Raw genomic sequence first — 27,112 nt, 5'->3', positions numbered from 1 at the left:
CCAACCAGGTTTGTCACTTGTCGATAGTGACCAAAGTGGTTGTTCGGGGTATAATGTAAAAAAGGGAACGGCAAATGCTGCTTTATACCAAAGACAGACACAAAGTGTTGGGAGTAACTCAGTGGATTAGGCCGCATCTCTAGAGAAAATGGATAGGTGACGTTTCGGGTTGGGACAGTTCTTCAGAATGATAGGGGATGATTCGGGTCGGGGCCCTTCTTCAGACCAATCCTGAAGAAGGGTCCTGACCTGAAATGTTACCTATCCATTTTCTCCAGAAATGCTGCCTGACCAACTGAGTTACTCCAGCAGTTTGTGTCTTGTCTTAGAAACATAGAAACATAGAAAATAGGTGCAGGAGTAGGCCATTCGGCCCTTCGAGCCTGCACCGCCATTCAATATGATCATGGCTGATCATTCAGCTCAGTAGCCTGTACCTGCCTTCTCTCCATACCCCTTGATCCCTTTAGCAAAAAGGGCCACATCTAACTCCCTCTTCAGCGTACTTGGCAGTGATCGAAGTGGTCATTTAGGGTGCCTGCTGATGGTGACCAAAGTGGTCTTTCAGGTACTTGTTGGCAGCAACTCCTCCAGCAGCTTCTGCCTTGCGCAGGTGATGGGGTTTGATTCTCAGTCCTGACCAGTACCTGTTCCCTAGGGGGACGTCAAGTCACGAGGGATTGATACAGTTGTGCGATCTGCCTGTGGCTTGTGGTGATCTTGACACCTCTCGGTGTGTGCTGGTGACGAGTTGCGACATTGCTGTTTCTTTGTCGAGCTGGGTGCTCCTCAGTCAGTTCTCATGGTCGGCTGTTCACTTATTCTGTCAGAGCAGAGCCTACAGCCAGCTGTTTTTTGGCAGTAAGTTGCAATCATTGGCTGCCCTGTGAGCTCCAGATGTGAGCCAGGGACAGTGTGGGCTTTGTCCCCTGGGAGTGAGACACCCATTACCTGATGCAGATCAGTGTCATAGTGAGTTGCCTATGAGTAAGACATTACCCTTGCATTGTCGGTGTCCAGATGTTTCCATGATTCATTTCGCGAGGATGCCAGCTCATGGAGCAATCCCATTCCCCACTAATTTTACTTGTAACCTGCCCTCTCACATGTTGCCAATAACTCCCCCCATCTTCTACTGGTCATCATCAGTAAGAGTCATTTACAGTGGCCAGTTAACCTGTTACCCCTCGCATGTGTGAGGAGGGTGAGCAGCCAGTTGTCGTGGTGCACGTTGGCACCAACGATTTAGGTAAAAAACGGGATGAGGTCCTACAAGGTGAATTTAGAGAGCTAGGAGATAAACTAAAAAGTAGGACCTCAAAGGTAATAATCTCTGGATTACTACCAGTGCCACGTGCTAGTCAGAGTAGGAATAGGAGGATATTTCAGATGAATACGTGGCTTGAAAAATGGTGCAAGGGGGAGGGATTCAAATTTTTAGGACATTGGAACCAGTTCTGGGAGAGGTGGGACCAGTACAAACAGGACGGTCTGCACCTGAGCTGGAATGGAACCAATGTCCATCGGGGAGGATTTAAACTAATGTGGCAGGGGGATGGGAGCAGGAGCAGAGAGACAGAGGGGTGTAAAATGAGGGTAGAAGCAACAGGTAGCAAGGTGAAAAGTAAAAGTGGTAGGCAGACAAATCCAGGGCAAAAATCAAAAAGGGCCACTTTTCAACATAATTGTATAAGGGGTAAGAGAGTTGTAAAAACAAGCCTGAAGGCTTTGTGTCTCAATGCAAGGAGTATACGTAATAAGGTGGATGAATTAAATGTGGAGATAGTTATTAATGATTATGATATAGTTGGGATTACGGAGACATGGCTCCAGGGTGACCAAGGCTGGGAGCTCAACATCCAGGGATATTCTATATTCAGGCGGGATAGACAGAAAGGAAAAGGAGGTGGGGTAGCGTTACTGGTTAGAGAGGAGATTAAAGCAGTGGAAAGGAAGGACATTAGCTTGGAGGAAGTGGAATCGATATGGGTAGAGCTACAAAACACTAAGGGGCAGAAAACGCTAGTGGGAGTTGTGTACAGGCCACCTAACAGCAGTAGTGAGGTTGGGGATGGCATCAAGCAGGAAATTAGAAATGCATGCACTAAAGGTGCAGCAGTTATAATGGGTGACTTCAATCTACATATAGATTGGGTGAACCAAACTGGCAGGGGTGCTGAGGAAGAGGATTTCTTGGAATGTTTGAGAGATGGTTTTCTAAACCAACATGTCGTGGAACCAACGAGAGAACAGGCCATTCTAGACTGGGTATTGAGTAATGAGGAAGGGTTAGTTAGCAGTCTTGTTGTGCGAGGCCCCTTGGGCAAGAGTGATCATAATATGGTAGAGTTCTTCATTAGGATGGAGAGTGACAAAGTCGATACAGAAACAAGTGTTCTGAACTTACAGAAAGGTAACTTTGAGGGTATGAGGCATGAATTGTCCAAGATAGACTGGCGATTGATGCTGAAAGGGTTGACGGTGGACATGCAATGGAAGGCATTTAAGGGTCGCATGGATGAACTACAACAAGTGTTCATCCCAGTTTGGCAAAAGAACAAACCAGGAAAGGTAGTGCATCCGTGGCTAACAAGAGAAATCAAGGATAGTATTAAAACAAAATACTGTTGAAAGGCTGGAGCGATTGGGCTTGTATACACTGGAATTTAGAAGGATGAGGGGGGATCTTATTGAAACATATAAGATAATTAGGGGATTGGACACATTAGAGGCAGATAACATGTTCCCAATGTTGGGGGAGTCCAGAACAAGGGGCCACAGTTTAAGAATAAGGGGTAGGCCATTTAGAACGGAGATGAGGAAGAACTTTTTCAGTCAGAGGGTGGTGAAGGTGTGGAATTCTCTGCCTCAGAAGGCAGTGGAGGCCAGTTCGTTGGATGCTTTCAAGAGAGAGCTGGATAGAGCTCTTAAGGATAGCGGAGTGAGGGGGTATGGGGAGAAGGCAGGAACGGGGTACTGATTGAGAGTGATCAGCCATGATCGCATTGAATGGCGGTGCTGGCTCGAAGGGCTGAATGGCCTACTCCTGCACCTATTCTCTATTGTCTATTGTCTAAAAGATGAAGCATACAGATTAGCCTGAAAAAGTAGCATACCAGAGGACTGGGAGAAATTCAGAGTCCAGCAGAGGAGGACAAAGGGCTTAATTAGGAAAGGGAAAATAGATTATGAGGGGAAAACTGGCAAGGAACATAAAAACAGACTGCAAAAGCTTTTATAGATATGTCAAGAGAAAAAGATTAGTTAAGGCAAATCTAGGTCCCTTGCAGTCGGAAACAGGTGAATTGATCATAGGGAACAAGGAGATGGCAGACCAATTGAACAAATACTTTGGTTCTGTCTTCACTAAGGAAGACATAAACCGTCTGCCGGAAATAGCGGGGGACCGGTGGTCTAATGAGATGGAGGAACTGAGGGAAATCCAGGTTAGTCGGGAAGTGGTGTTAGGTAAATTAAATGGATTAAAGGCAGATAAATCCCCAGGGCCAGATAGGCTGCATCCCAGAGTGCTTAAGGAAGTAGCCTCAGAAATAGTGGATGCATTAGTGATAATTTTTCAAAACTCTTTAGATTCTGGAGTAGTTCCTGAGGACTGGAGGGTAGCTAATGTAACCCCACTTTTTAAAAAGGGAGGGAGAGAGAAAACGGGGAATTATAGACCAGTTAGCCTAACATCGGTAGTGGGAAAAATGCTAGAGTCAGTTATTAAAGATGTGATAGCATCACATTTGGAAAGTGGTGAAATCATCGGACAAAGTCAGCATGGATTTACCAAAGGCAAATCATGTCTGACGAATCTTATAGAATTTTTCGAGGATGTAACTAGTAGAGTGGATAAGGGAGAACCAGTCGATGTGTTATATCTGGACTTTCAGAAGGCCTTCGACAAGGTCCCACATAGGAGATTGGTGTACAAACTTAAAGCACACGGTATTGAGGGTTCAGTTTTGAGGTGGATAGAAAATTGGTTGGCGGACAGGAAGCAAAGAGTAGGAATAAACGGGTCCTTTTCGGAATGGCAGGCAGTGACTAGTGGGGTCACCACACAGCAAGGCTCAGTGCTGGGACCCCAGTTATTTACAGTGTATATTAATGATTTGGACGAGGGAATTGAATGCAACATCTCTAAGTTTGCGGATAACACGAAGCTGGGTGGCAGTGTTAGCTGCGAGGAGGATGCTAGGAGGCTGCAGAGTGACTTGGATAGATTAGGCGAGTGGGCAAATGCATGGCAGATGCAATATAATGTGGATAAATGTGAAGTTATCCACTTTGGCGGCAAGAACAGGAAAGCAGAGTATTACCTGAATGGTGACCGATTGGGAGAAGGGGAGATGCAACGTGACCTGGGTGTCATGGTGCACCAGTCATTGAAAGCAAGCATGTAGGTGCAGCAGGCAGTGAAGAAAGCGAATGGTATGTTGGCATTCATAGCAAGAGGATTTGAGTTTAGGAGCAGGGAGGTTCTGCTGCAGTTGTACAGGGCCTTGGTGAGACCGCACCTGGAGTATTGTGTGCAGTTTTGGTCTCCTAACCTGAGGAAAGACGTTCTTGCCTTAGAGGGAGTACAGAGAAGGTTCACCAGATTAATCCCTGGGATGGCGGGACTTGCATATGAGGAAAGACTGGATAGACTGGGCTTGTACTCGCTGGAATTTAGAAGACTGAGGGGGGATCTTATAGAAACATATACAATTCTTAAGGGGTTGGAGAGGCTAGATGTGGAAGATTGTTCCCGATGTTGGGGGAGTCCAGAACCAGGGGTCACAGCTTAAGGATAAGGGGGAAGTCTTTTAGGACCGAGATGAGAAAACATTTCTTCACACAGAGAGTGGTGAGTCTGTGGAATTCTCTGCCACAGAAGGTAATTGAGGCCAGTTCATTGGCTATATTTAAGAGGGAGTTAGATGTGGCCCTTTTTGCTAAAGGGATCAGGGGGTATGGAGAGAAGGCAGGTACAGGCTACTGAGCTGGATGATCAGCCATGATCATATTGAATGGCGGTGCAGGCTCGAAGGGCCGAATGGCCTACTCCTGCACCTATTTTCTATGTTTCTATGAAACTGGAGGAAACTCATGCAGAGACCATACAAGCTCTGGAGGACAATGGGGTTGTTGGAGGCAGTGGCACTACATTCACTACACCACTGAGCTACCAGTAACTGCGCCTGAACAGGGATGTGCTCAGAACCGTTAAAAGATCAAATACTTCACTGACTGAGCGATCGGGAGTCAGAAATTGGAACGGCCCAGTATCCTATCTGGTGCAGCAGCTGGGCTGTGCACTCCCATGACTGTTGCAGCAGTGACAGTGGCCTTGGTCTCAGAAGGGCAATGGGGTTTGTCCTTGGCTTGTGCTGCCTGTGAGAGAGCAATTGGCTTGAATCAAATATTAACAGAAGCACTGTTTTCATTGAATTCTCCCATTGTAAGTAACTACTAAACACCACTTTCCCTGTGTCCCACCTGGACTCGGATCTTTTTCTCCCCTCCCCCACCACCTCCATTCCTTCCTCTAGCTTCACAATTCGCAACTCTTCAAACCTTTTGTCTCAGACCTTCTGTCTTTTCATCTGTAACTTTTGTCCAACCGTATGCCTATCACCCCCCCCCTCACCTGTATCCACCTGTAGGCTTTGACCTACTCGTCTCTCACAGCTTTCTTCTTTCCCCACCCTCCACCCTCTGAAGGGTCCTGACCCAAGATGTCACCTGTGTATGTTCTCCAGAAATGCTTCCTGACCTGCTGAGTTACTCCAGCACTTTGTCTTTTGTAAACCAGTGTCTGCAGTTCCTTGTTACCACAGTTTTTTAACATGCTCCTACACCATGAGACATCTGCAGAGGAAGTTACTGAGCCAGTTGGGTGGAGGGTCACACTATGGACAGTCTTTGCTTCAACTCCATTCATTTATCTTGGCTGTTTGATCCTCCACACATGAAAGGTCAGTCTCCTGCTTTGTAGACTTTGACCAAGGTTTCCAATCCCTTATTCCACATGTGGTTGAGGGCTTCCTGAAATGTCCATGAACGGGTATTTCGATCGATTATCCTTGCTTTATTTCCCAATGCCGAGGAGTAGAAGCAGGAAATACTAAGCCTTCCTGGCAGAAACAAACAGGTTTGATAGAGAGACATGAGACTGATGTTGCTGGAATCATGACCAAAATACAGCATCTTGGTTGGCATCTGTGAAGCGAAATGGAGAGTCATGTTTCAGGTTGGGCCCCTTTAAGATTGGAGTAGAGCAGAGATAGCTGGTAGAAAGAGGTATGGATCAAGGTCAGGCAAGTGGTATGAATATTGATTTCTCCAACTTCAACTAACCCACCCCTGCATTCCTTCTCTCTCCATCCCTCCCCCACCCAAGTCACACCCCACTCTCGCCCAACAAACAGCTAAAAGTGGCCTGTCCTTTCTCATCATTTATTTTTTGCGTATCATTCATTGTTCTATATCTCTCCACATCATTGTCTATATCTCTCGTTTCCCTTTCCCGTGACTTTCCGTCTGAAGAAGGATCTTGACCTGAAATGTTACCCATTTCTTCTCCAGAGATTCTGCCTATCCCGCTGTTATGCCAGCATTTTGTGCCTATCTTAAGTGATAGGTGGATTCAGGCGAGGAATGGCAAATTGGCAGATGAATCTGTGGGGATGGAAGAAGGGTGAATCATTTGTTGCCAAAGTGCGAGGGAAGTTAATCATTCAACTCAGTCCAGTGCTGGTGAAAATTTAATGAGTGGTTTGTTACCTTTCAAGCCAGTAATTCTAATGTTTGATCTTGAGAGCGGAGACTGATGTAATGGTGATACTGCTCAACATTTCCTGCTGTGTTGATTCAGCACATGCAGAACTTCATTACTCTGATTCCCTCTGCCCAGATCTCTTTTGTGACTTGCTTGGGGTTTAAGCCCTGGCAGTCAATATTTTCATCGTCGGACCCACTGGAGTAGGAGGCAGTTTTCCTGAAACCTCCCCCCCTTGACAAAAACCATCAAAGGTAAATTTCCATCATGGACATGGAGTCCTACGGTGTGGAGGCAGGCCCTTCGGCCCAACTTGCCAGCACTGGTCAATATGTCCCATCTACACTAGTTCCAGCTGCCTGTGTTTGGCTCATCCATCTAAACCTGTCCTATCCATGTACCTGCCTCAACTACCTTCATCAGTCTGAAGAAGGGTCTCGACCCGAAACGTCACCCATTCCTTCTCTCCTGAGATGCTGCCTGACCTGCTGAGTTACTCCAGCATTTTGTGAATAAATACCTTCGATTTGTACCAGCATCTGCAGTTATTGTCTTATACTACCTTCACCGGCAGCTCATTCCATATACCTGCCACCCTTTGTGTGAAAAAGGTTATCCCTTGGGTTCCTATTTAATTTTTTCCTCCCTCACCTTAAACCTATGTCCTCTGGTTCTCGATTCTCCTATTCTGGGCAAGAGATGCTGCACATCCACCCGATCTATTCCTCTTGTGATTTCGTACACCTCTATAAAATCATCTCTCATCCTCTTGCGCTCCAAGGTATAGAGTCCTAGCCTGCTCAACCTCTCCCTATGTATAGACCAACATCATATCCCAAATGGCTAGTTGTTTGAGGGTCCCAAGTTTGGGAAGCATGAAATGTTGTTCTGGCAAAACTCTCAAGTTGTCAGGCTGTGGTCGGCAGAGTGTTATCTCCTAAACCCACTGCTTGTGGGAAATATTCTCAATGTGAAGACTCTTTTAATGTAAAACAGAAACCTAACGTGACATTGTGCAGCTCTGCCGTTTCCATGGCTGCCAGAAGCTCTGCTCTTTTTACTTTGTCCCCACTTCATTAAAAAACCCAGGATGATGCATTCAGACCTGGATGGGGCTTGGCTAAGCATAAAGGCCTTTGCTGGGAAAACAGCCCCATTCATCAGTGTGCTGCTATTTATAGATTTGATGGGGAGGAACTGTGGGGGAATGATGTTGGATTGTGATGGAGCGGAAATACTTGGGAGATCTCAGAGGATCTACAACTTAGCAAGCCTGCGAACGTGTAAGAGCATTGGCATCTGTGGTATGTGGGCTTTTGGCCTCCTCTTTCCGCCTGTCATGTGGGTGCCAGATTGCAAGGCTTCTATCTGGTTTTCAAAGCCCCGAGCCACAGTTTCCCTCCTTCGAGCTGAGTATTACCAAATAAGGAATAAGTGAAGCTCTGTCAGAGGAAGGAAATGGCAGGGTATCGAAGCAGAGCTGATCCCTAATCTTTTGGAAATTGCTGCTGTTCTTGAGCTGAGAGCACTGACTGATCCCATTATGCTAATAATATCTGCTTCTGGGGCACAACAACTAATTGGCAGAGACCATTTTGAAGCAAAGGACAGTTTGTGTGGACAGGAGCCTGTCATTTCCTGACTGGTTTTCAACCGTGTAGCTGAGAGGAGTTCCCACAAGAGCTGGCTTCCTGCCTTTGTGGAGTTGCTGCTGGCATTCTGCTGGAACAGCCCTTTGCTGTTTTGTGTGAGCTGCCTGGAGGGGGGAGGGAGAGTGGCTGGGACGGTGCCAGCTCACACCCTGTGCTGGGTTGGCCACAACTCGAAACAGATCCCCATTGATCCGTGAGCTTCTGGTTTATCATCCGAGTTTGAGCTGTGTTTCCCCGAGTGTGGCCTCCTGCTGTTTGCTGATCCTCATCTTGCATTTAACAGGGAACAGGTTTTGTGAACTTCATGTGGACCCACTTCGTGCAGACTCCCCCTGCTCTTTGTGAAGGAGTCCTTTCTGTCATTCACCTCTGAATCTGTGGCTCTATATCTTACTCCACAGGCTTGAGGCCAATATCTTTGTCCTAGTGGATATAACTTTTACAAAATCATCCCTGTTTAATGAGCAGACACATGAAACTGCAGGTGCTGGTTTACAAAAAAAGGCTGTGCTGGAGTACCTCAGTGGGTCAGGCAGCATCTCTGGAGGATGTGGATAGGTAATGTTTCGGGTGTGAAGACCCTCAGACAATCCCAAAAAAAGGGTCCTGACCTGAAACATTGCCTATCCGTGTTCTCCAGAGATGCTGCCTGGTCAGTGAGTCACACCAGCACTTTGTGGCTGTTCAGAAAGCAGCAGATTTCTGCTTTTGTACAATAATCATCTCTTAACAATTACTCCACACATCCTGTTTTCATTCCAGCTTCTCCTTTCCTCAACAGACTGCTCTGAGGATTCGATACCTCATGACATTCATTGGAAACCCTTTTAGTAGATCTTCACCATTTCTCTCTGAAAGTACCAGAGACTACACATTTTCCACATTTCATTCTCCTTTCACCTTGCTAACTCTCGTGGCGCTACAGTGATTGATTAGAGCTGCATTTACATTGTTTAGGAGGGAATTCTTTTTGATCTGGCTTTACTTTTGCTGCTTAGTTAATCTCTTCCCCAGGGGTAGAGGTGTACAGCACAGAATGGGCAGAGCTCCTGGGGTCTCAGTTGACATTGTGGCCCTGAGTGAGCTGGAGGTGCTGGATTTGTGATTGCTTTGAGCAGTGCTCACTCAGTTCAATGTGCAGCACAAGGCATAGCCTGTCAGTGATACCACTGTGCGTCCAAATTTAGTTTAGTGATATTGTGCGGAAACGGGCCCTTCTGCCCACCGAGTCTGCACTGACCAGCAATCCCCGCACACTAACACTATCATACACACAAGGGACAATTTACCATTTTACTGAAGCCAATTAACTTTCAAACCTGCATTTCTTTGGAATATTGGAGAAAACGTGAGTTCCCAGAGAAAACCCCATGCGGTCATGGGAAGAACGTACAAACTCCGTACAGACAGCACCCATAGTCGGGATCGTACCCGGGTCCCTGATGCTGTAAGGCAGCAATTCTACTGCTGTGCCACCATGCTGCCCGAATCTTAAAATAAAATAAAATAAAAGACGTATTAGCACAAAAGTAGGGCTTAGTATTGACTCCCAGCAAACTTCACTGCTCACCACTTTTTCAGCATCCTCTTTATCTGTTTTACCTTCCTTTTCCCCTCATCTGTGCACCATAGTCAGCCTGGTTCTCAATTGAATTACCAAAGAAATTGAGATATCTCGTGCACCTTTTAGTCCACAGGCATCAAATCTGCATCTGTCTCCTTTGTTATCTGAGAAGCTCCTGCTTTGGTTTCCACGAACAACATTTTAGGGGTTGTGATTGAAGGATGGTCTACATCAGTCCTTGGCAATGGTTCCTTAGTGAACCAGGGAATGGATAATTGGCTCCTAAAATTTAGTATTGTGCAGTTGTTTAACTTCTCTTCATATTGAGACATTCTGAGTGTGCCACTGAACATATCATTCTTTCTCTTGTCACCATTCCTTTCAGTCCCTTGCCAGACTTTGTTCCCTGGTGCCACATTTAAGATGGTAGTGAATGAGTTTCTATTAACTTGTAAGCTAGAGATGCATGTGTACCTGTGCTGCATCATAGGATTTTGTTGCACCAATGGGCTGGATTTCAGTTTGCCTAAAAGGGATGTAGAGGGGATGAGATGGCAGTGGGTGAGGTTTAAAGCAGACAACACCCGTAGTCAGGATCAAACCCGGGTCTCTTACCGTTTCGCCACTGTGCCGCCCAAACTCTTCCCTACTCCAGTCTAAAGAAAGGTCTTGACCCGAAATGTCACCTGGACATTCTCTCGAATGATGCTGCCTGACCCGCTGTTACTCCAGCAGTTTAGTTTTTACCCCTACCTTTGATTTCTGTACCTCTAGAAATGACTCCTAGAGCTTAGTTTGTTCTATGATCTTGCTAACCTGTGGTTCCACCTTTGCTTTATTTGTTGTTCAAGATTCCTTGATTTCTCTACTCTACCTTGCTACTAATGTTTACTACTTCAGATCGGTGTCGAGTGCACTGCCAAGTCTGGAGGTTTATTAATATCTTGAGGTTTGTTGGTGCCCACTTTGAGACTGACTCTCCCTCAATTTGGTATCATCCACAAATTAAGAAATTCTATTCTTGATTCGAAGTCTAAATTATGAATGTAAATCGTGCAGCTATGACACTGTCCAGATCCATGTAGAACATCACCACCCACCTTCCCCTATTGAATAGCTGTTCCTTGTACCCAGTCTCTGATCTCTGGCCTGAAGATGGCTAGGAACACATTCTGCTACTTGTACCTTTTCTGCATTCTCTAGACCTGATTTTGTTTAGTCTGTTCTGCACATGTGTGAATAAGGCGTCGCTCTACACTATGAACTGTGGGAGACCCTGAAAGCAGTGGGATGACTTAATTGACCCCTATGTTAGAAAACTGCCTGATAGGCTCCCATTTGTCGCTTGATGTGTGAAGCAAGTTTGGGAGGTGGTGTGTGACTTAACAGTTCCATGTCCAATATTCAGCACTCTTGACATTCTGATAACAACATTATCTGATCAATATTTCATTGGTTAACTTTCCAGTTCAAAGACACCTTGGTTTTGGAATAAGAACAAAATGTGGTAAGCACTCAGCAGATCAGGCAGCATTTGTGGAGAGGGAAGTGGGGTTAATGTTTCATGTCAACGGCCTTTTGTCACTGTCACCCATGGTGGAAAGGGCTTGGATGGGGTGGAATTGTTAACTGTATCCAAGAAAGCTTCTTTAATGTTTAAAGGGTCCTACTAGAGGCCAGCATTGGACCACCTCTTGGGGAACAAGATGGGCGATCATACGTTCATATCATTGACCATAATTCATAGTTTTAAAACAGTTATTGAGAGTGATAGGGCTGGTCCATAAGTTTAATTCCTAAATTGGCACAAGGCAAATCTTGCTGCAATTGGATGAAACTCTTTGCAGGTAAAGGGATGTATGGCATCTGGGAGGATTTCAAAGGTGAAATAGCAAGAGTACAAAGATAGCATGTTCTTGTTGGGGTGAAGGGCAAAGCTGGTAGGTTTAGGGGATCCTGGTTGCCGAAAGATGTTGAGGCTCCAATCAACAAAGAGGAGGCATATGTCAGTTTTAAACGGCCAGGATCGCCCAAATCCCTCTACAAGCACAAGAGGTATAGGAGGGAAATGAGGAGAGCAAAAAGAAGGCATTAGTTGGAACTGTCAGGCAGAGCGAGAAAGGTGGTTAGAGAGAGAATGGGTCCTGTTAATCAGTAAAGCCATCTGTGTGGAGCCACAGACGATGAGTCAGATTTTTAAGAATATTTCTCATCGGTTTTTGTGAAAACTAAGGAATTGAGGAATGAGTTGTGATGTCTGAACTATGTATGACTTGCCAAAGGGGAGGTATTGGTGGACTTAAAGCACATCAAGGTGAATAAATCGCCAGGGGCTGACCACGTGCAAGTTTGAACCTTGAGAAGCTAAGGAAGAAATTGCAAAAGCCCATGCAAGGATATTTGATTTATCTTTAGCCACAGGAGAAGTCCTGGGAGACTTGAGGGTTATTTGAGAAGGGCAGCAAAGGCAAGATGTGGAACTAGTTCAGTCTGGGCACTACATGTAGCAGTGGGCTAGTCGATGGATGGTTGTCTACACACGTACAAGTTCCACTCAGTAACCTAACGCGAGCCATGAATTTGTTTCCACATGAATCAGGATTGTCATATCGGTGGTATGTCCTGACATGCCTTGTCTTGTGACAGGATGGTATTACAACTGTGCTCTTTAACATAGACAGTTGTAATGTGAAACATGTGTGGGCAGAGTGCTGGCATTCCAAGAAACCAAAACGGCGGTTATAAGTCAGGTTGATGTCTGAATACGTAAATATTAACACAAATTGTCAGCGAGTATATTTAAGGAAGTTTTCTCTGTCAATGGAGATTGGTCTTTTAACTTTATTACTCTGAAAATCTATAATGGCCAATGTGTTCACACTCATCCTGAGAAGGTTCTCCCTGGATTCAGGTCCTGTCTTAATGTGAAATTCCAGCAGGGATCTCTGGACAGTTTTAACAGGTGGCTGTCAGTGCTGACTCTCTCCCAACAACCTCCGTCCTAATTAATTCTTCCAAGAGTTTGCAACCTTATCAAGTATCGGTGCAGCTTGCACCCCAGCCAACGGAATGACCAATCAAATGGCAGATCAAACTTGGCTTATCTGACTGTGTAGGAAGGAACTGCAGATGCTGAAGATGTTGGAGTCTGAAGAAGGGTCTCGATCTGAAACGTCACCCATTCCTTCTATCCAGAGATGCACCCTGTCCTGCTGAGTTTTTCCAACATTGTGTGTCTATCTTTGGCTTATCTGACTATTTGCCTATTTACCCAACCGTTGCCGTGCTAAAGGGGAAATCACTGCAGTCTGGTTATCCAGCATTTAGCCCAGGTGATGTCCATTTGTTGGCCTTGTGGGTATTCTGCAGCACATGCAGCAAGGGGGTCTGTGGAAGGGGATCCTGTCTAAAATCAGTCTCTTTGCCTCCCCCTTAGGCTGAAGGTGATGTTGCTGCCCTCAACCGACGGATCCAGCTGGTGGAGGAGGAGCTGGACCGGGCCCAGGAGCGCCTGGCCACTGCCCTGCAGAAACTGGAGGAGGCCGAGAAAGCAGCGGACGAGAGTGAGAGGTGAGAGCTGCCCCACTTAGCGTGCAGGGGTTTGTGTCACCACGGGGTGAATCTCCCACAGTGCCATGGAAACGGGGATATGGCAGCAGGTCACTCACCTCACTGGAGCTGGGGTTCCAGTCCCTGATGTTCCGGCTGAATTATTCAGCTCTTCCTGTAAGGGGGGTGGGACACTGGAAAGTCACGACCACAAGACTGGCAGCGGACTAGACCTCATGCCTGTAGCACTTAGCAGGTCAGGCAGCATTTGGGAAACAGTTAATGTTTCAGGTTGAAGAATCACCGAACCAGAGTGGAAGCAAGTCGTTTGTGATCTTCAGAGCCTGCCTGAGAGAAGTGGGTGGAATGACTTCCATGGAGTGCACAGACAAGTGGGGCAATATGGCCTGATTTGGTGCTATGGGTTGTAATTATCTCCATGTGAATTAGTTTAGGAGACCACCAATGTTCTTTCCTTTGGATTGGACATTGTTCACCACCACCCATTGTGTGTGTACCCTGGCAGCTGACATTTGATGGTGTATTACCTTGGTGTGTAAGCTGCAGGGTATTTGATGTTCTGAGCCCATGTCCACAGTGCACAATCCCAGTGCTGGCCAGGACCACCTTTGAAATACATTTACAACACAATCACCAAGTACCGTTTGACTCTGGTTGAGTTTGCGCTGATTTGCTGGTTGAACCTCTCTGTTAGAAAATGTCGCTACCCTGGTGTTTGTCTCCTATTCCTGGCTGTCGCTTTGACGTGTACTTCCTCAACAGGGGCATGAAAGTGATTGAGAACCGTGCAATGAAGGATGAAGAAAGGATGGAACTTCAGGAGCTTCAGCTGAAGGAAGCAAAGCACATTGCTGAAGAAGCAGACCGCAAGTACGAGGAGGTGAGCACCCGGCGATGTCCATACCAATGTACCAGCCATGTTACCGGCCACGTTTACTCATGTTACTGCTGCATTTGCCATATATTGGGCCTTTCATTGAACTTGCTTAAATCAGCTTGAGGTGTCTCCTTCCTCGTAATCTCTCACGATTCAGTCATCAGCCAGTTTAGGAATATTGCATTCTGATTCTATATCGGTGTTGTTCTGCATTAGTTTAGTTTAAAGATACAACATGGAAACTGGCCCCTCGACCCACCGAGTCCAAACTGACCATCAATCACCCGTTCACACTAGTTCTATGTTTTCCCATTTACCCGACACACTAAGGGCAATTTACAGTGGCCAATGAATGTACAAAGCTACATCTCTTTGGGATGTGGAAGAAAGCCAGAGCACCTGGAGAAACCACTGCCACAGGGAGAATGTGCAAACCCCACACAGAGGTCAGGATCAAACCCAGGTCCCGGGTGGGATCTCTTCAGTGGGACTTCATCAGAGGTCTTCAGAAAATGTATTCTCTCCACATCTGTAGGGGTACAGCTCGAACAATAAAATAAGGTCCAGGTCATAGCAGCCTGTTTGATGGGCACCCTTTCCACCACTGGCCACAGTATGCAATGTCCAAGCAATTCTGATAAGACATCTGAAACCCCTGACGTCCAGCATGAGGGGAGCAAGGGCAACTGGTTCATGGTGTGCCACTTCCTACATTCACTTCCCCAGGAGTGGGCTTTACCAATCTGTAATATCCCCTCAAAAAAATGGCGGTGAGTCTCTTACATGAGCCTCTCCAGTCTTTCTGGTGAAGGTGCTCCCACAGTGCTGGAGGACAGGGAGACCTAGGGATGAAGATGGGCATATTGGCTAGCATGGATGAGTGGGGCCGAAGGGCCTGTTTACGTGTTGGATAACATTATGAATGGCGATATATTTCCAAGTCGAGATGGAGGAGAACCTATATGGAAAGGTGATCCTGTACTTGTCCTTGGTGATAGAGGTGAGGGGTTGCTGTTGAGTTGCCACAAGTGGGAGTGAGTAAGTGATAGCACCTGCCTGACAGGAGAAGCTGCCTGCGGGGTTTCCTGTGATCTTGTTACCCGAGTATGTTGGCGATACTGACTTCGGTCTCTCTGCAGGTGGCACGTAAACTGGTCATCTTGGAGGGAGAGCTGGAGCGTGCTGAGGAGCGTGCTGAAGTCTCGGAGATGTAAGTCAATGGGCCGGCGGGCTGTGCAAAAGCAAGATTGGTTGGGTTTCTTTATTTTGTCTGTGTCCTTACCTTTGCAAAAACTGTCCACCCAAGGACTCTTGAGTGTTTTGTGACTCCTGGGCTGCCATGGCTCCTCGGCTGATGATGATGGGAGGGAATTTTGGAATGGAAGTTATGGCAAGGCTCGTTGGCAGTAAATCTGGAGTAAAGTTGTTCTATGTGCATTATTTTGGATTGGGGATGGATGTAGGTCTTGAGTCCAAGCTGGCCCAGAACATCGGGGAATGATAGACAAGGTGCAGTAGGCACCAGGGGTGCAATGGGCAGGGCAGGAGTGGGCATTTGTGCAGCTGCTGACGAGGGTCCCGAGTGCTGTCAGAATAAAGGAAACCTCAGAGGATGCAGGTTTTCCAGGAGGAAGGGGAAACAGCTGGAAGTCATGATCTACGGGTGAGCCAAGGACACAGAAACAGAAGGGTGGAGATCCTGCCTCAAGGATTTCAGGAATTTTGGAGGAGATAAAAAAAAGTGGAACTATAGCAATCCCTGCACTGCAGCCATTACCATTCCATTGTACAATGCAGAGAGTGTCAGAGGAAAGTAAACAGCAAACACAGGGGAAATTGGGATCCTTGTCGGCCTGGGTAGATTGCAAAAGGAGGGGCATATTCGTGTGGGAAAATGAACAGATAGAGGTGGAGGAATTCAAACTAATTGGTCAATGGGGGATGGGTACCTTAATAGGCGACTGAGAGAGACAAATAGCCTCAGAGGCAGGTGGAAGGGATGCAAGCCTCAAATGTTTGTTCTGGACCAGTGACAAAAAGTGGGCTTGGTGACTGGGTCAGTGTCTGGCAGTCCCGTGGTGAGCTGCAGGTTTAGAATGCCGAAGTTCCAAATTCTCTGATTCCACCAGTGAGACTGTCCTTGGGCTGGGCTACAGATTGGGCAGAACCCTGGAATCCTGCACCAGGTTAGACCAGGAGGGAATCCAGGAGCCTGTTTGTTTCAACCGAAAGCTTGAAGGAGAAGGGGTACAGCACTTTTAATTATTTTGTATTTGTGGAAAATCCTTTAATCAGCTAAATATCTTTAAAGAATGTTAATAATGTAATTACTTCTGTTTTTTTAATGTCGTCCATTTCAGGGATATTCAGAGAGGTGAAATAAAAATGCTCGACAGCTTTGGCTAGACACATGGCGAAACTATTTGCTGTGGCTTTACTGTGTGTTAGTCACCTGTGGCTTTATTGTCTGTTAGTCACCCGGGCTTATACTGTTCCTCTTTGTTCACCATCAGCCCATCTCCATCTTTGATTTGTTCCATACATTCCCTCTGTGCTGTTAGCTGGTTCTATAGTTGGCTCGGTTCCCTCTTTTTGTTCTTGTTTTTTAACCTGTCTCATCAGGAGAAATTCTACTGTCTCATTTTCCCCCTCTGACAATGCACTGCCTCTGCCCTGAGGGGCTTCCATTTACCTGTATGCTTCCATTCCATCTGGTCCGGATCATTTCTCAGCTCCCTGTAATTGGGGTCAGCTCGGTTAGTTGTTGATGTGGTTGCACTTAGCGAGAGCTTCTCCATAGCGTGTACAAACCTGATAGTCTGATCTGTTTCTCAAATGCTTCCGGCTGGAACGTGTCCTCCTCACTGCGACGAATTAGACCCATCACCGTGGCCTTCCTTCATGAGCTGGAAACACAAGGTCAATTATGTTTGCTTGTATATGTTTAAGCAGTTCCTTGTTTTTGTGTTCTACCCTGCTAAATTGGTTGCAATTGAGAGCGTGGGTTTCATTATTGGGGCATACTGCCTCCCTCTGCTACTTGAAGAAAGAACTTACTGGGTAAACGCCTCCCTGACCTGTTCAAAGAGGCCCCATCGCATGAGGCAGGTGACCTAAATAGACCCTAGCCACAAAATAGCTTTGTCAGTTTGGTATTCCACGACAGGAGGAGTGCATTGTTTAACAAAGAAAAATCAGAGACAAAACTTGGGAATCAGAGGCCAGTCCGTTTATTATTGTTTGGGTAATAATCTGTGACTCGTCAAACCGGTAGTCAGGAAGGCGAATGCAATGCTAGCATTTATTTCGAGAGGGCTAGAATACAAAAACAGGGATGTAATGCTGAGGCTTTATAAGGCACTGGTCAAACTGCATTTGGAGTATTGTGAGCTGTTTTGGGCCCCATATCTGTTCCTATACTCACTTGTTAGATGTGTGCAAGGGAGCGTGTTCACAGCATCTCTTGAGGAGGTTGCTGGCTGACACTGCTCGATGCAGGAGGTTTACTGCTGATCTCTGCCACACTTGTTAAATTGTCTTGCGCTGTTCCAATCTCTTTCATACAGGAAATGTGGTGACCTGGAAGAAGAGCTGAAAAATGTCACTAACAATCTCAAATCACTGGAGGCTCAGTCAGACAAGGTGAGAGTACACTGCTCGCTCAGTCTCTGCGGAAAGTAGGTTTTCGGCCTATCAAGTCTACTCCGCCATTCAATCATGGCTGATCTATCTTTCCCTCTCAATCCCCTTGAGATCCGCCTCTCCTGCCTTCTCCCCCTAACACCCGTGCTAATCAAGAATCTATTAATCTCTGCCTTAAAAATATCCATTGACTTGGCCTCCACAGCCCTCTGAGGCAATAGTTTGGTCTTTGTTGTGTCCACGGTTCGCAGCTTCTCCATCAACTCCAATCCTGGTTGGTATCTTTTTCTTCATCATGAGGACATGGCTGAGTGGTGGAATGCTGAGGAATCTGGAGATGAGTACTTTACTATGGATGGTCAATTTTTTTTTTAAACAGCAGATGCTCATCAGATCAGGTTCCATTTCATGTTGAATACCCTTCATCAGAACTGGGGAAGGGAAATAACCCCTTTGACCCAACGCGTCCATGCCGACCAAGGTGTCTTTCTGAGCTGGGCCCATTTCCTTGTTTGGCCCATATCCCTTTAAACCTTTACTATCCATGCAACTGTACAAATGTCTTTATTTAAACATTGTAATTGTACCTGCCTCTACGATTCCGTCTGGCAACTTGTTCCATATACCCACCACACTCTGGATGGAAAAGTGACCCCTTAGATCACCTTTAAAATCTTTCCCTTCTCGCCTTAAACCTGTGCCCTCTAGTTTCAGGCTCCCCACTCTGGGGGGAAAAGACTCTGGCCATCCAGTTGCAGAGAAGATGGAGAAATAATGCATTGGATATATCTAGGATTTGGCCAGGGTTACTGTGGGAATAAGTTAGATTGAAAGATAAGCCCTACAGCTCAAGAGTCCGTGCCGACAATGAATCACCCATTTATACTAGTTCTGTTATCCCACTTTCACGTCTGCTCCCTACACACAAGGCACAATTTACAGAGGCCAATTAACCTACAAACCCGCATATCTTTGAGATGTGGGTGGAAACTGGAGCATCTGGAGGAAACCCATACAGTCGCAGGGAGAATGTGCACACTCCCCACACACAGTACCCATGGTTGGGATTGAACCCGGATCTCTGGTGACGCGAGGCAGCAGCTCTACCAGCTATGCCATTGTGCAGCCCAATGTTACAGGGGTCTTCCAGTCAAATGGAAGCATTTAGAGGGTGATAACACCGAGAAGAAGCAGACTATTTTTTATTACTGCGTCTTTTTTTGGCGACGATGATTGGGCCTGGGGATAATGTGTCCAGCACACTAGGAAAGTCTCCTGTGAGAAATCCCAAGAGATCTTTTATGTGCATCTCGGGCAACAGGGTAGAGTGTGGGTTTAGCCCCCAAAACACCATGTCCAAGGTGTTCACTGAAATCGTGGGAATCAGATTTTGATGGAAAATTGGGATGGGTGGGTCAGGGGTAAACACACCAATGAATTGAGTATTGCGTGCAATTCAGGTTGCCCCTGTTACAGGAAGGATGTGAGAGGCTTTGGAAAGGGTTCAGAGGAGGTTTACCTGAATGATGCCTGAATTTAGTGTGCAAGCTACAGGGAGCGGTAAGACAGTCTTGGATTGTTTTCTCTGGAATGCTGGAGGTTGAGGGGAGACCTGATAGAAGTGTATGTGTAATATAATGAGAGGCATAGATAGGGTAGACAGTCAAAACCTTTTTCCCGGGTGGAAAATATCAAATACTAGCTACACTGAGAGTGGTGGGTGCCTGGACCGTGCTGCCAGAGGTGGTGGTGGAGGCATTCGATAGTGGTATTTAAGAGTCTTCTGGATAGGTGCACGGAAATAGAGGGATATGGATTATGTGCAGATAGATAAGAGTTGATCGTGGTTTAGTGTTCGGCACAGACATTGTGGGCCAAAGGGCCTGCTTCTGTGCTGTGTTCTAAATGGGCAGTGTGACTTTTATGTGGCTCTTGAGGCACATCTAATTACTCGTGCTCAAGCCTCAAAGAGGAGCAGAAATCGAGCTCTATCTCGTCACAAAAGAGTTGGAGATGGGAGGTTTGTGGATCTTTGGTGAGAATGTTTAAGGGAATGCAGTGACGGTGGGTACATGGAGATAAAGTATCAACCATGATCTATGTGAGCTGTGGATTCTGTTTGAGAGGATCAGTGGCCCCCCTATTCCTTTTGCTCCTCACTGAAGAAAATGATGACAACTTAGTGTCTGGCAGTGATGGGAGTACTGTGGACGCTGGGAGTTCGGGCTTTTACTAATTTGTCCTTCTATTGGCAGTACTCGGAGAAGGAGGACAAGTACGAGGATGAGATCAAGGTTCTGTCTGACAAGCTCAAGGAGGTGGGTCTGCTGACATTCGCAAATTTGATTTGAACATAAGCACGCACATGTTTTGCATTAATGGAACGTTTGTGCCTCACACTAATGTTGGGCCCTGAGCTGGATAAATGAACTTCCTCAGCTCTGCTGCGCTCCACTGAAATCGAGTACAAGATAGTTTTATCACTTCCTGCTAGTTAGTCAGTAACTGCTTTGGTTGGCCTGTCTGTTACAGTCAGTGTGGCCCCATTTGCTGAATGTTATTCTTATCTGTCAAAATGTTTATCCTTCACATTCTTACTGTTTCCATGCCTTGGTATCCTATCCCTGGGTGGTTTGAATGAGGCTGTCGGGCAATACATTTTGATGTGCACAGTTCTTTACAAAACATTTGAGTCCTGTGCATGCTTGCAGCACGGTTAGTCGACTGACTTTGACTGCATTTGTCTATGGATGTATTGCTCGAGTCAACCTATAGCAGTGAGATTGAGAATAGCAAAGGGTAATTATTAAATCTACAAAGACAGCCACAGATGAATATCTGTCAGCCTCCAGCTGATTCAGGTATCTGTCCAGTCGCTGCATTGATCCTGCTCAGTGTGAGTGGTGCTTCTGCTCCCTCGCCATTGCCAAAGCGTGCTTCTGCTTCCAACGAAACCCGTTATTTGTCGTCGGTAGCTCCTGGTCCAGTATATTGATTCTCATTGCTTTCCCGTGTAGTATGCTGAACATTTCGATAACTTGTTAATATTGGTTGTGGTTCACAGGCAGAAACTCGTGCTGAATTTGCTGAAAGAACTGTTGCAAAACTGGAAAAGACCATTGATGACCTGGAAGGTATGTGATTCCTCAGTATCTGCAGGGTCAGTTGTTTTTATCCCCCTTTCTACCCAGGGCTGCAGTGCTCTCTCGTAGGTTTCTCTCCCATCTGGGTTTGTATCCTTTCCTTTCCCTTCTTTGGTATCTCTGCTGCTCCCTTTCTATCTTTGACTGGACAGACTGCTTTCTGTTGGGGTTAAGATATCGGAGAGCAGAGGTTACAATAGTGGCTGTGCTCTCTTTCACTGCCTCTCTTGAGCATTGAAAGCAGTTTCATGCCGTATTCCTGTAGTTATTCACTCCAATTAACCTTGATGTTCAATTGAGAATCATGTTCAGTACTGATCCATAATCTGGTGCTTGTGGAGTTGACTGAGACACTGGTCAATAAACCTTGGAATCTGGTGTTGGTAACAGTTCTTCTCATTGTGACAAGCTGCCTATCCAAGCCCTAGAGATGTTGCAGAATGACCAATGAGATAGTCTTAAAGTATGGAAGCAGATAGACACAAAGTGCTGGAGTAACTCAGCGGGTCAGGCAGCATCTCTGGAGAAAAAGGATGGGTAATGTTTTGGGTCAGAACCCTTCACACTCGACTCGAAACATCACCCATCCTTTTTCTCTGGAGATGCTGCATGACCCACTGAGTTACTCCAGCACTTTGTGACTATTTTTGGTGTAAACTAGCATCTGCAGTTCCTTTCTGCACAAGTATGGAAGCAGGCTATTTGGCCTAGCTTGTTCATGCCAACTGTTAATCCTACTTGTCTGTGCCTTGCCCATTTCCTACCAAAACGTCCTTATCTGTGTACCTGTTCAAGTGTCTTTAAAATGTTGTAATTGTCCCCCAGCTCTCCCACTTTGGCAGCTCATTCCATTTACACTTCCATGCTCTCTGGGTAATTTACATTTCCATGTTCTCTGGGTAAAAACATTGCTGCTTGGGACTCTTTTAAATTTTGTCCTACAATCCTTAAATCTATGCTCTATAATGTTAGACTCCCCTACCTGGAGTAAAGACTCTGGCTGTTCGCCTAATCTATGTGCCTCGATTTTATAAAGCTTCAGGTCACCTGTCTGCTCCAGGGGAAACAAAACTAGCCCATCCAGTTTTTTGTAACTCAAACATTCCAGCTCTGGCAACATTCCTCGTAAATCATCTTTGTTCTCTTTAAAGTATAATGCCATCCTTTAGTGTAAGAAAATAACTGCAGATGCTGGTACAAATTGAAGGTATTTATTCACAAAATGCTGGAGTAACTCAGCAGGTCAGGCAGCATCTCAGGAGAGAAGGAATGGGCGACGTTTCGGGTCGAGACCCTTCTTCAGACTGATGCCATCCTTTATATAGCACAGTGACCAGAACTGTACACGATACTCAGTGTGCCTTACCGATATCCTGTACAGCTGTAACATGACGTTCCAACTACTGTACTCAATATCCTGACTAATGAAGGCAATTGTGTCAAAAGCTGATCACCACCCTTTCTGCCTCTGTTGCCACTTTCAAGGAACCATATACCTGTACCTTTAGGTCTGTCTGTTACTACAGCAACGCCCCCATGGCCCCATCACTTACTGTGCAAGTCCTGCCCTGGTTTGTCTTGCCAAAATGCAACGCCTCGCATTTATCAGAATTAAACGCCGTCGGCCATTCCTCGGTCAACTAGCCCCGTTGATCAAGATCCCATTCCAATCTTGGATAATATGCCATGAGGTCACCCAGAGTTTATCAGCTAGAGCTAGGTGGGTAACTGGTAACCAGGCATTACCCTCGAGGAATGGGCTTGAATGTTGAGCAGGGAGGACAGATGAGATAAATGTGCTGAATGGTTCCTCTCATCTGTGCTTGTGAATGTTATCAAGAGAGACAAGCAAGATGCTAGTGATGTAAACCACTCGTAGAAACAGTGGTCTTTGGGGTTTATTTAAGTTGAGCACAGTCCCAATAAACAGCTGCCTTGCTTGAACCAAGATTGACAATGTTTCCACAGCATCGTGTGTAGCAGTTTTTTTTCTAAAACTACCGTTGAAAGTTATTCCAATGCTGTCTTGAAAAATGTTAACTTGTTTTTGCTTTTACTTTGCTCCATTAATTTATTTAATTTGTTTCTTTTCATTTTTCATCTTGCCATTTTTATTTATTTTTCCACTAAACATTTCACTCATGCCATCACCATTTTCTCTGTCACAACCACCTGGTCACTGGCTCCAAAACCTGGCTGCCTTCTGCCCTTCAACCAACAGATGAACTCTATGCTCAGAAGCTGAAGTACAAAGCTATCAGTGAAGAGTTAGACCTGGCCCTCAATGACATGACTTCCTTGTAAATGATCTCTCCATCCAACCCCATTCCCTCCCTCCACTAACTGCTTCAGTGATCATTTTGCATCTAAACTTTCTGTGATGCATTCCTGTTCTTTGTTATTATTTGGCTAATAACATCGATGGTTCTCTGCCCTCTCCTCTTCCCTGTGTGAATAAAATTGAGACTGTCTGTTTTCTCCTCTGTTGTCTTTTTTTTTTACTTCTCTCTGGTATGTGTTGTGTTTTCTAAAACTATTAAATGTTAATCTGAAGATACAGGTGATTTTGCAGCTGAACCCCCTTGAGAAACTGTCTTGGTTCTAACTGACCACTGACATCCTGCAGTGCTGGTGCTGTTGGCAAACTGATTAATTCTCAGTCTATACAAACCTCACTACATCTCTCGTCAACATAATTTATCGGGAGATGATTAAAGAAAGGATCTGTATATCTGTGGGTATCTAGTCCCCAACATCGTAATGCAGTTGATAGCTGTTGACAAACATTTTGAGCAAAGCCGCTGTTATAATTGGGGAATAATCCTTGGCACAGACATCAGTGCATGACATTTTTTGGTAGTTATAACACAAAGTGCTGGAGGACCTCAGCAGTTTGAGGGACAAGTTTTCATCGAGAGGCAAGAAAGGGCCTGCTGTTCTAAATTTACTGGGATCCTTGCATTGTGTGGGGGAGGGGGGGTGGGGGGCAGTTCCAAAGCAACACATCCAACAGTGCAATACTCCTGGAGCATCATGCTGGTCTGTCAGCTTGTGTGCTTGAACCCACGTCCTCTCACTCTGAGGTGAGATTGCTACCGCTGAATCATACGCGGAAACATCAATCCAGTCACATTTATCTCTATAAAAATTGGCCACCATACGACAATAGCTAGAATATCCAGCACCTTGTATGTGAATGTTTTGGTGTTTGGGGAAGGGAAAGTTATGCAGGGAAAGCACCGTTTTTTTCTAATAGACCCAGAGGATTTATTAAACAGCTGATGTTTAACTAAATGTGACACCTGTGCCAATGCATCGAATGCCGAAGATACTCTGTAGGACAGACAGCCTCTGCAGAGAGGAATGCAAAATGTATCCTTGCCGGTTGATCAATGTAACATAATGGCTCCCTCTGCACTGGGTGTCCTAGGGACAGTAGATGTATGCCGATTGGGTTTGGAAATTAAGCTTGAACTCGATACCTTTGTGACCGCAGAGGAGCAGGACAGTTGGTAACTGAGCCAAGTTGTCCATTTGGATGGTCTTGCATCCATATCTGGAACCCAACAAATGGTGCAGGAAACTGGGCACTGTTTTATACATCAGAGAGTGGCTCTTGAACAGGTCTAAGGAAGGAGTGAAAATGCGTCCTCATAAACATTCCTGACTGCAAGAAGTAATTGCACGCCCAATGAAGTATAATGACTTTTGTTTTCTTCTTGAGTAGCCTAGGTTACAAGGTTATGGTGTTGTTAATAAGACCTAGTTGATCTATATCCATGCGGCTGAATTATATCACGCCTCTGGTTAACTTTGTGAGGTCATTCTGCTCCTGCTCCCCTAAGTGCACTTCTCTCCCATCCCACCAATCTGGTGTCGCATCCCTCCACTCCTTAGCACGGCTGTTTTTGCACACTGTAATCCTTGCCTTGGGTGTCACATTGACCTATCACTTGTCCATTCTGTGCCGCATTCACTAACTTGGAACCTGTTCTTAACACCAACGTCCAGTGTCAATGTCTGGCCTCCTTGGATTGTGTTGTTGATACACCCTCCGTACTGGGATTTGGGGGAGGGGTATAATCTCTTGGCCCATCTCAATGCTGAGGTGGGGAGAGGAGGAATCTGAGGATTGTCTCCCCAACCAAAATGCTTGTGCCTCGCACATGCCTGTCCTTCCAAGTACATCAGTGAGCTACATAGAACCAGTGATGATGAGGAATAAACACTAGAGCAGGTGCACTGAGTTAGTGCTGCCTTGCCCTCGGACACCTGTGCTGAGCTGGAGCTTGGCATAATGGCTGGGTGCTCAGTACCACAACTGGCTCAGGATCACATCAGTGGACCGAATGGAGGTGTTCTACAGGGCTTCACTGGTGGCCATTGTCTGGGAGAAGGGCATAGTCAGCTGAAACATACCGTTCCCATCCTTCTGTCTCAGATGGGCTCACTAATCCTATGAGGAATCACTCGGCCCCAGTCCAATCCATGTGCAACGGCTGCTTTCCACAAGGCGTTGCATTTTGGCAAGACAAACCAGGGCAGGACATGCACAGTAAGTGATGGGGCCTTGGGGGCGTTGCTGTAGTAACTCGATGGTGTGAAAGTTCTGGTCATCAGGCCAGTCACTTTCTGAAGGATACCCAGCCTCTGACTACTTCTTGAAACCACAGTATTTATCCATCTGCATGATGGTGACCCAGGGTTATGGTGGTGAGGAGCTCAGCGATGGGAATGTCATTGAATTTCAAGAAAATAGAATCTCTCTTGGTGGTGAAGGTTCCTCACCAACTCTTTGGGATCTCTGTACTCTTTGGGTAAGAAACTTGAACATTTATTTTTCCCAACAACAATGGGGTCACTGAGCTCAACATGGTGCAGGTCAACATATGGTGATGCCCTACACTTGCACGTCCATTGTGTGGTGCCTGTGTGAGCTGTTGTAGGGGTGGGCCGCACTGTCCATCGCTGCAGTGCTTGGTGCAAATCTACCTGTTGTTTTCGGGTCGTCGGTAGTGAGGATCAGGCCACTTGATGCTCTACAATGGCTGTTGTCTGTGCCTTGGTGCTCATTGACCAGGCATAGAAGCTCAGAGCAAGGAGGTGACAGTGTGGTGGTGTAAAACACAATCTGGATCTGGAGCAAAGATTGTGAGATGGAAAATTGCTACCCAGCCACTACCTCGGTGGTGGGTGGTGTATGTGAGTGTACTAAATGTCCTGCTTTTGTATCGGGTCCTTGAGTTGATGGTGTTCTCTCAAGCCACATGTGAGGAGGGGAATAAAATGAGCGCAGTCTGCTTGTGATGTTTTTCACTGGCAACCAAAGCTAATTTCTCCCATGACCCTCCATACAGGGTGTGACTGCAATTACTTGCTGCCTTATATATCAGACCCTCACTCTGATGGAGGATATGTGGAAATGGGTTCCCAACACAATAACTTGCATTTATATTGTGCCCTCAATGTAGGCTGATCTCCCATGCAGGAAGGAGGCTCAGAGCCAGGTTGTTAATGGAGCTACTTTAAGCTGAGTGGTGAGAGGTTTGGTGGAATTTCAGAGCTTGGTCTGAACAGCACCAACTGTGCTGCCAATGATGGCACATAGTAGATGTGAGCTGGATGAGACCAGAATGGAAAGAGTACAGAGATCCCAAAGAGTTGGTGAGGAACCTTCACCACCAAGAGAGATTCTATTTTCTTGAAATTCAATGACATTCCCATCGCTGAGTTCCTCACCACCATAGCCCTGGGTCACCATCATGCAGATGGATAAATACTGTGGTTTCAAGAAGTAGTCAGAGGCTGGGTATCCTTCAGAAAGTGACTGGCCTGATGACCAGAACTTTCACACCATCGAGTGAGATGGAATTCTCTCTAGACACAAAGAGCCGG

The 27,112-nt window shown here is 46.1% G+C and overlaps 1 protein-coding gene across 2 annotated transcripts in view; it reads left to right on the top strand.

Annotated features, from left to right (window-relative positions):
* tpm4a (tropomyosin 4a) overlaps positions 1-27,112 on the top strand; it is a 39,246-nt gene that overhangs the window by 5,813 nt on the left and 6,321 nt on the right. The window contains exons 2-8 of one of the 2 annotated variants that reach the window (XM_078424081.1): positions 13,422-13,555; positions 14,318-14,435; positions 15,572-15,642; positions 17,999-18,074; positions 20,330-20,392; positions 21,139-21,208; positions 23,439-23,674. In XM_078424081.1, coding sequence (XP_078280207.1) covers positions 13,422-13,555; positions 14,318-14,435; positions 15,572-15,642; positions 17,999-18,074; positions 20,330-20,392; positions 21,139-21,208; positions 23,439-23,521 — 615 coding nt within the window. In that variant the 3' untranslated portion in view covers positions 23,522-23,674. Of the gene's footprint in view, positions 1-13,421; positions 13,556-14,317; positions 14,436-15,571; positions 15,643-17,998; positions 18,075-20,329; positions 20,393-21,138; positions 21,209-23,438; positions 23,675-27,112 lie in introns of those variants that run through there. The other variant, XM_078424080.1, reaches the window with a different exon arrangement.

This window comes from Rhinoraja longicauda, chromosome 28 (assembly GCF_053455715.1).
Source record: "Rhinoraja longicauda isolate Sanriku21f chromosome 28, sRhiLon1.1, whole genome shotgun sequence".
NCBI lineage: Eukaryota > Metazoa > Chordata > Chondrichthyes > Rajiformes > Arhynchobatidae > Rhinoraja > Rhinoraja longicauda.
The sequence above is the reverse complement of the archived record's forward strand: the minus strand, read 5'-3'. Positions and strand labels throughout refer to the sequence as shown.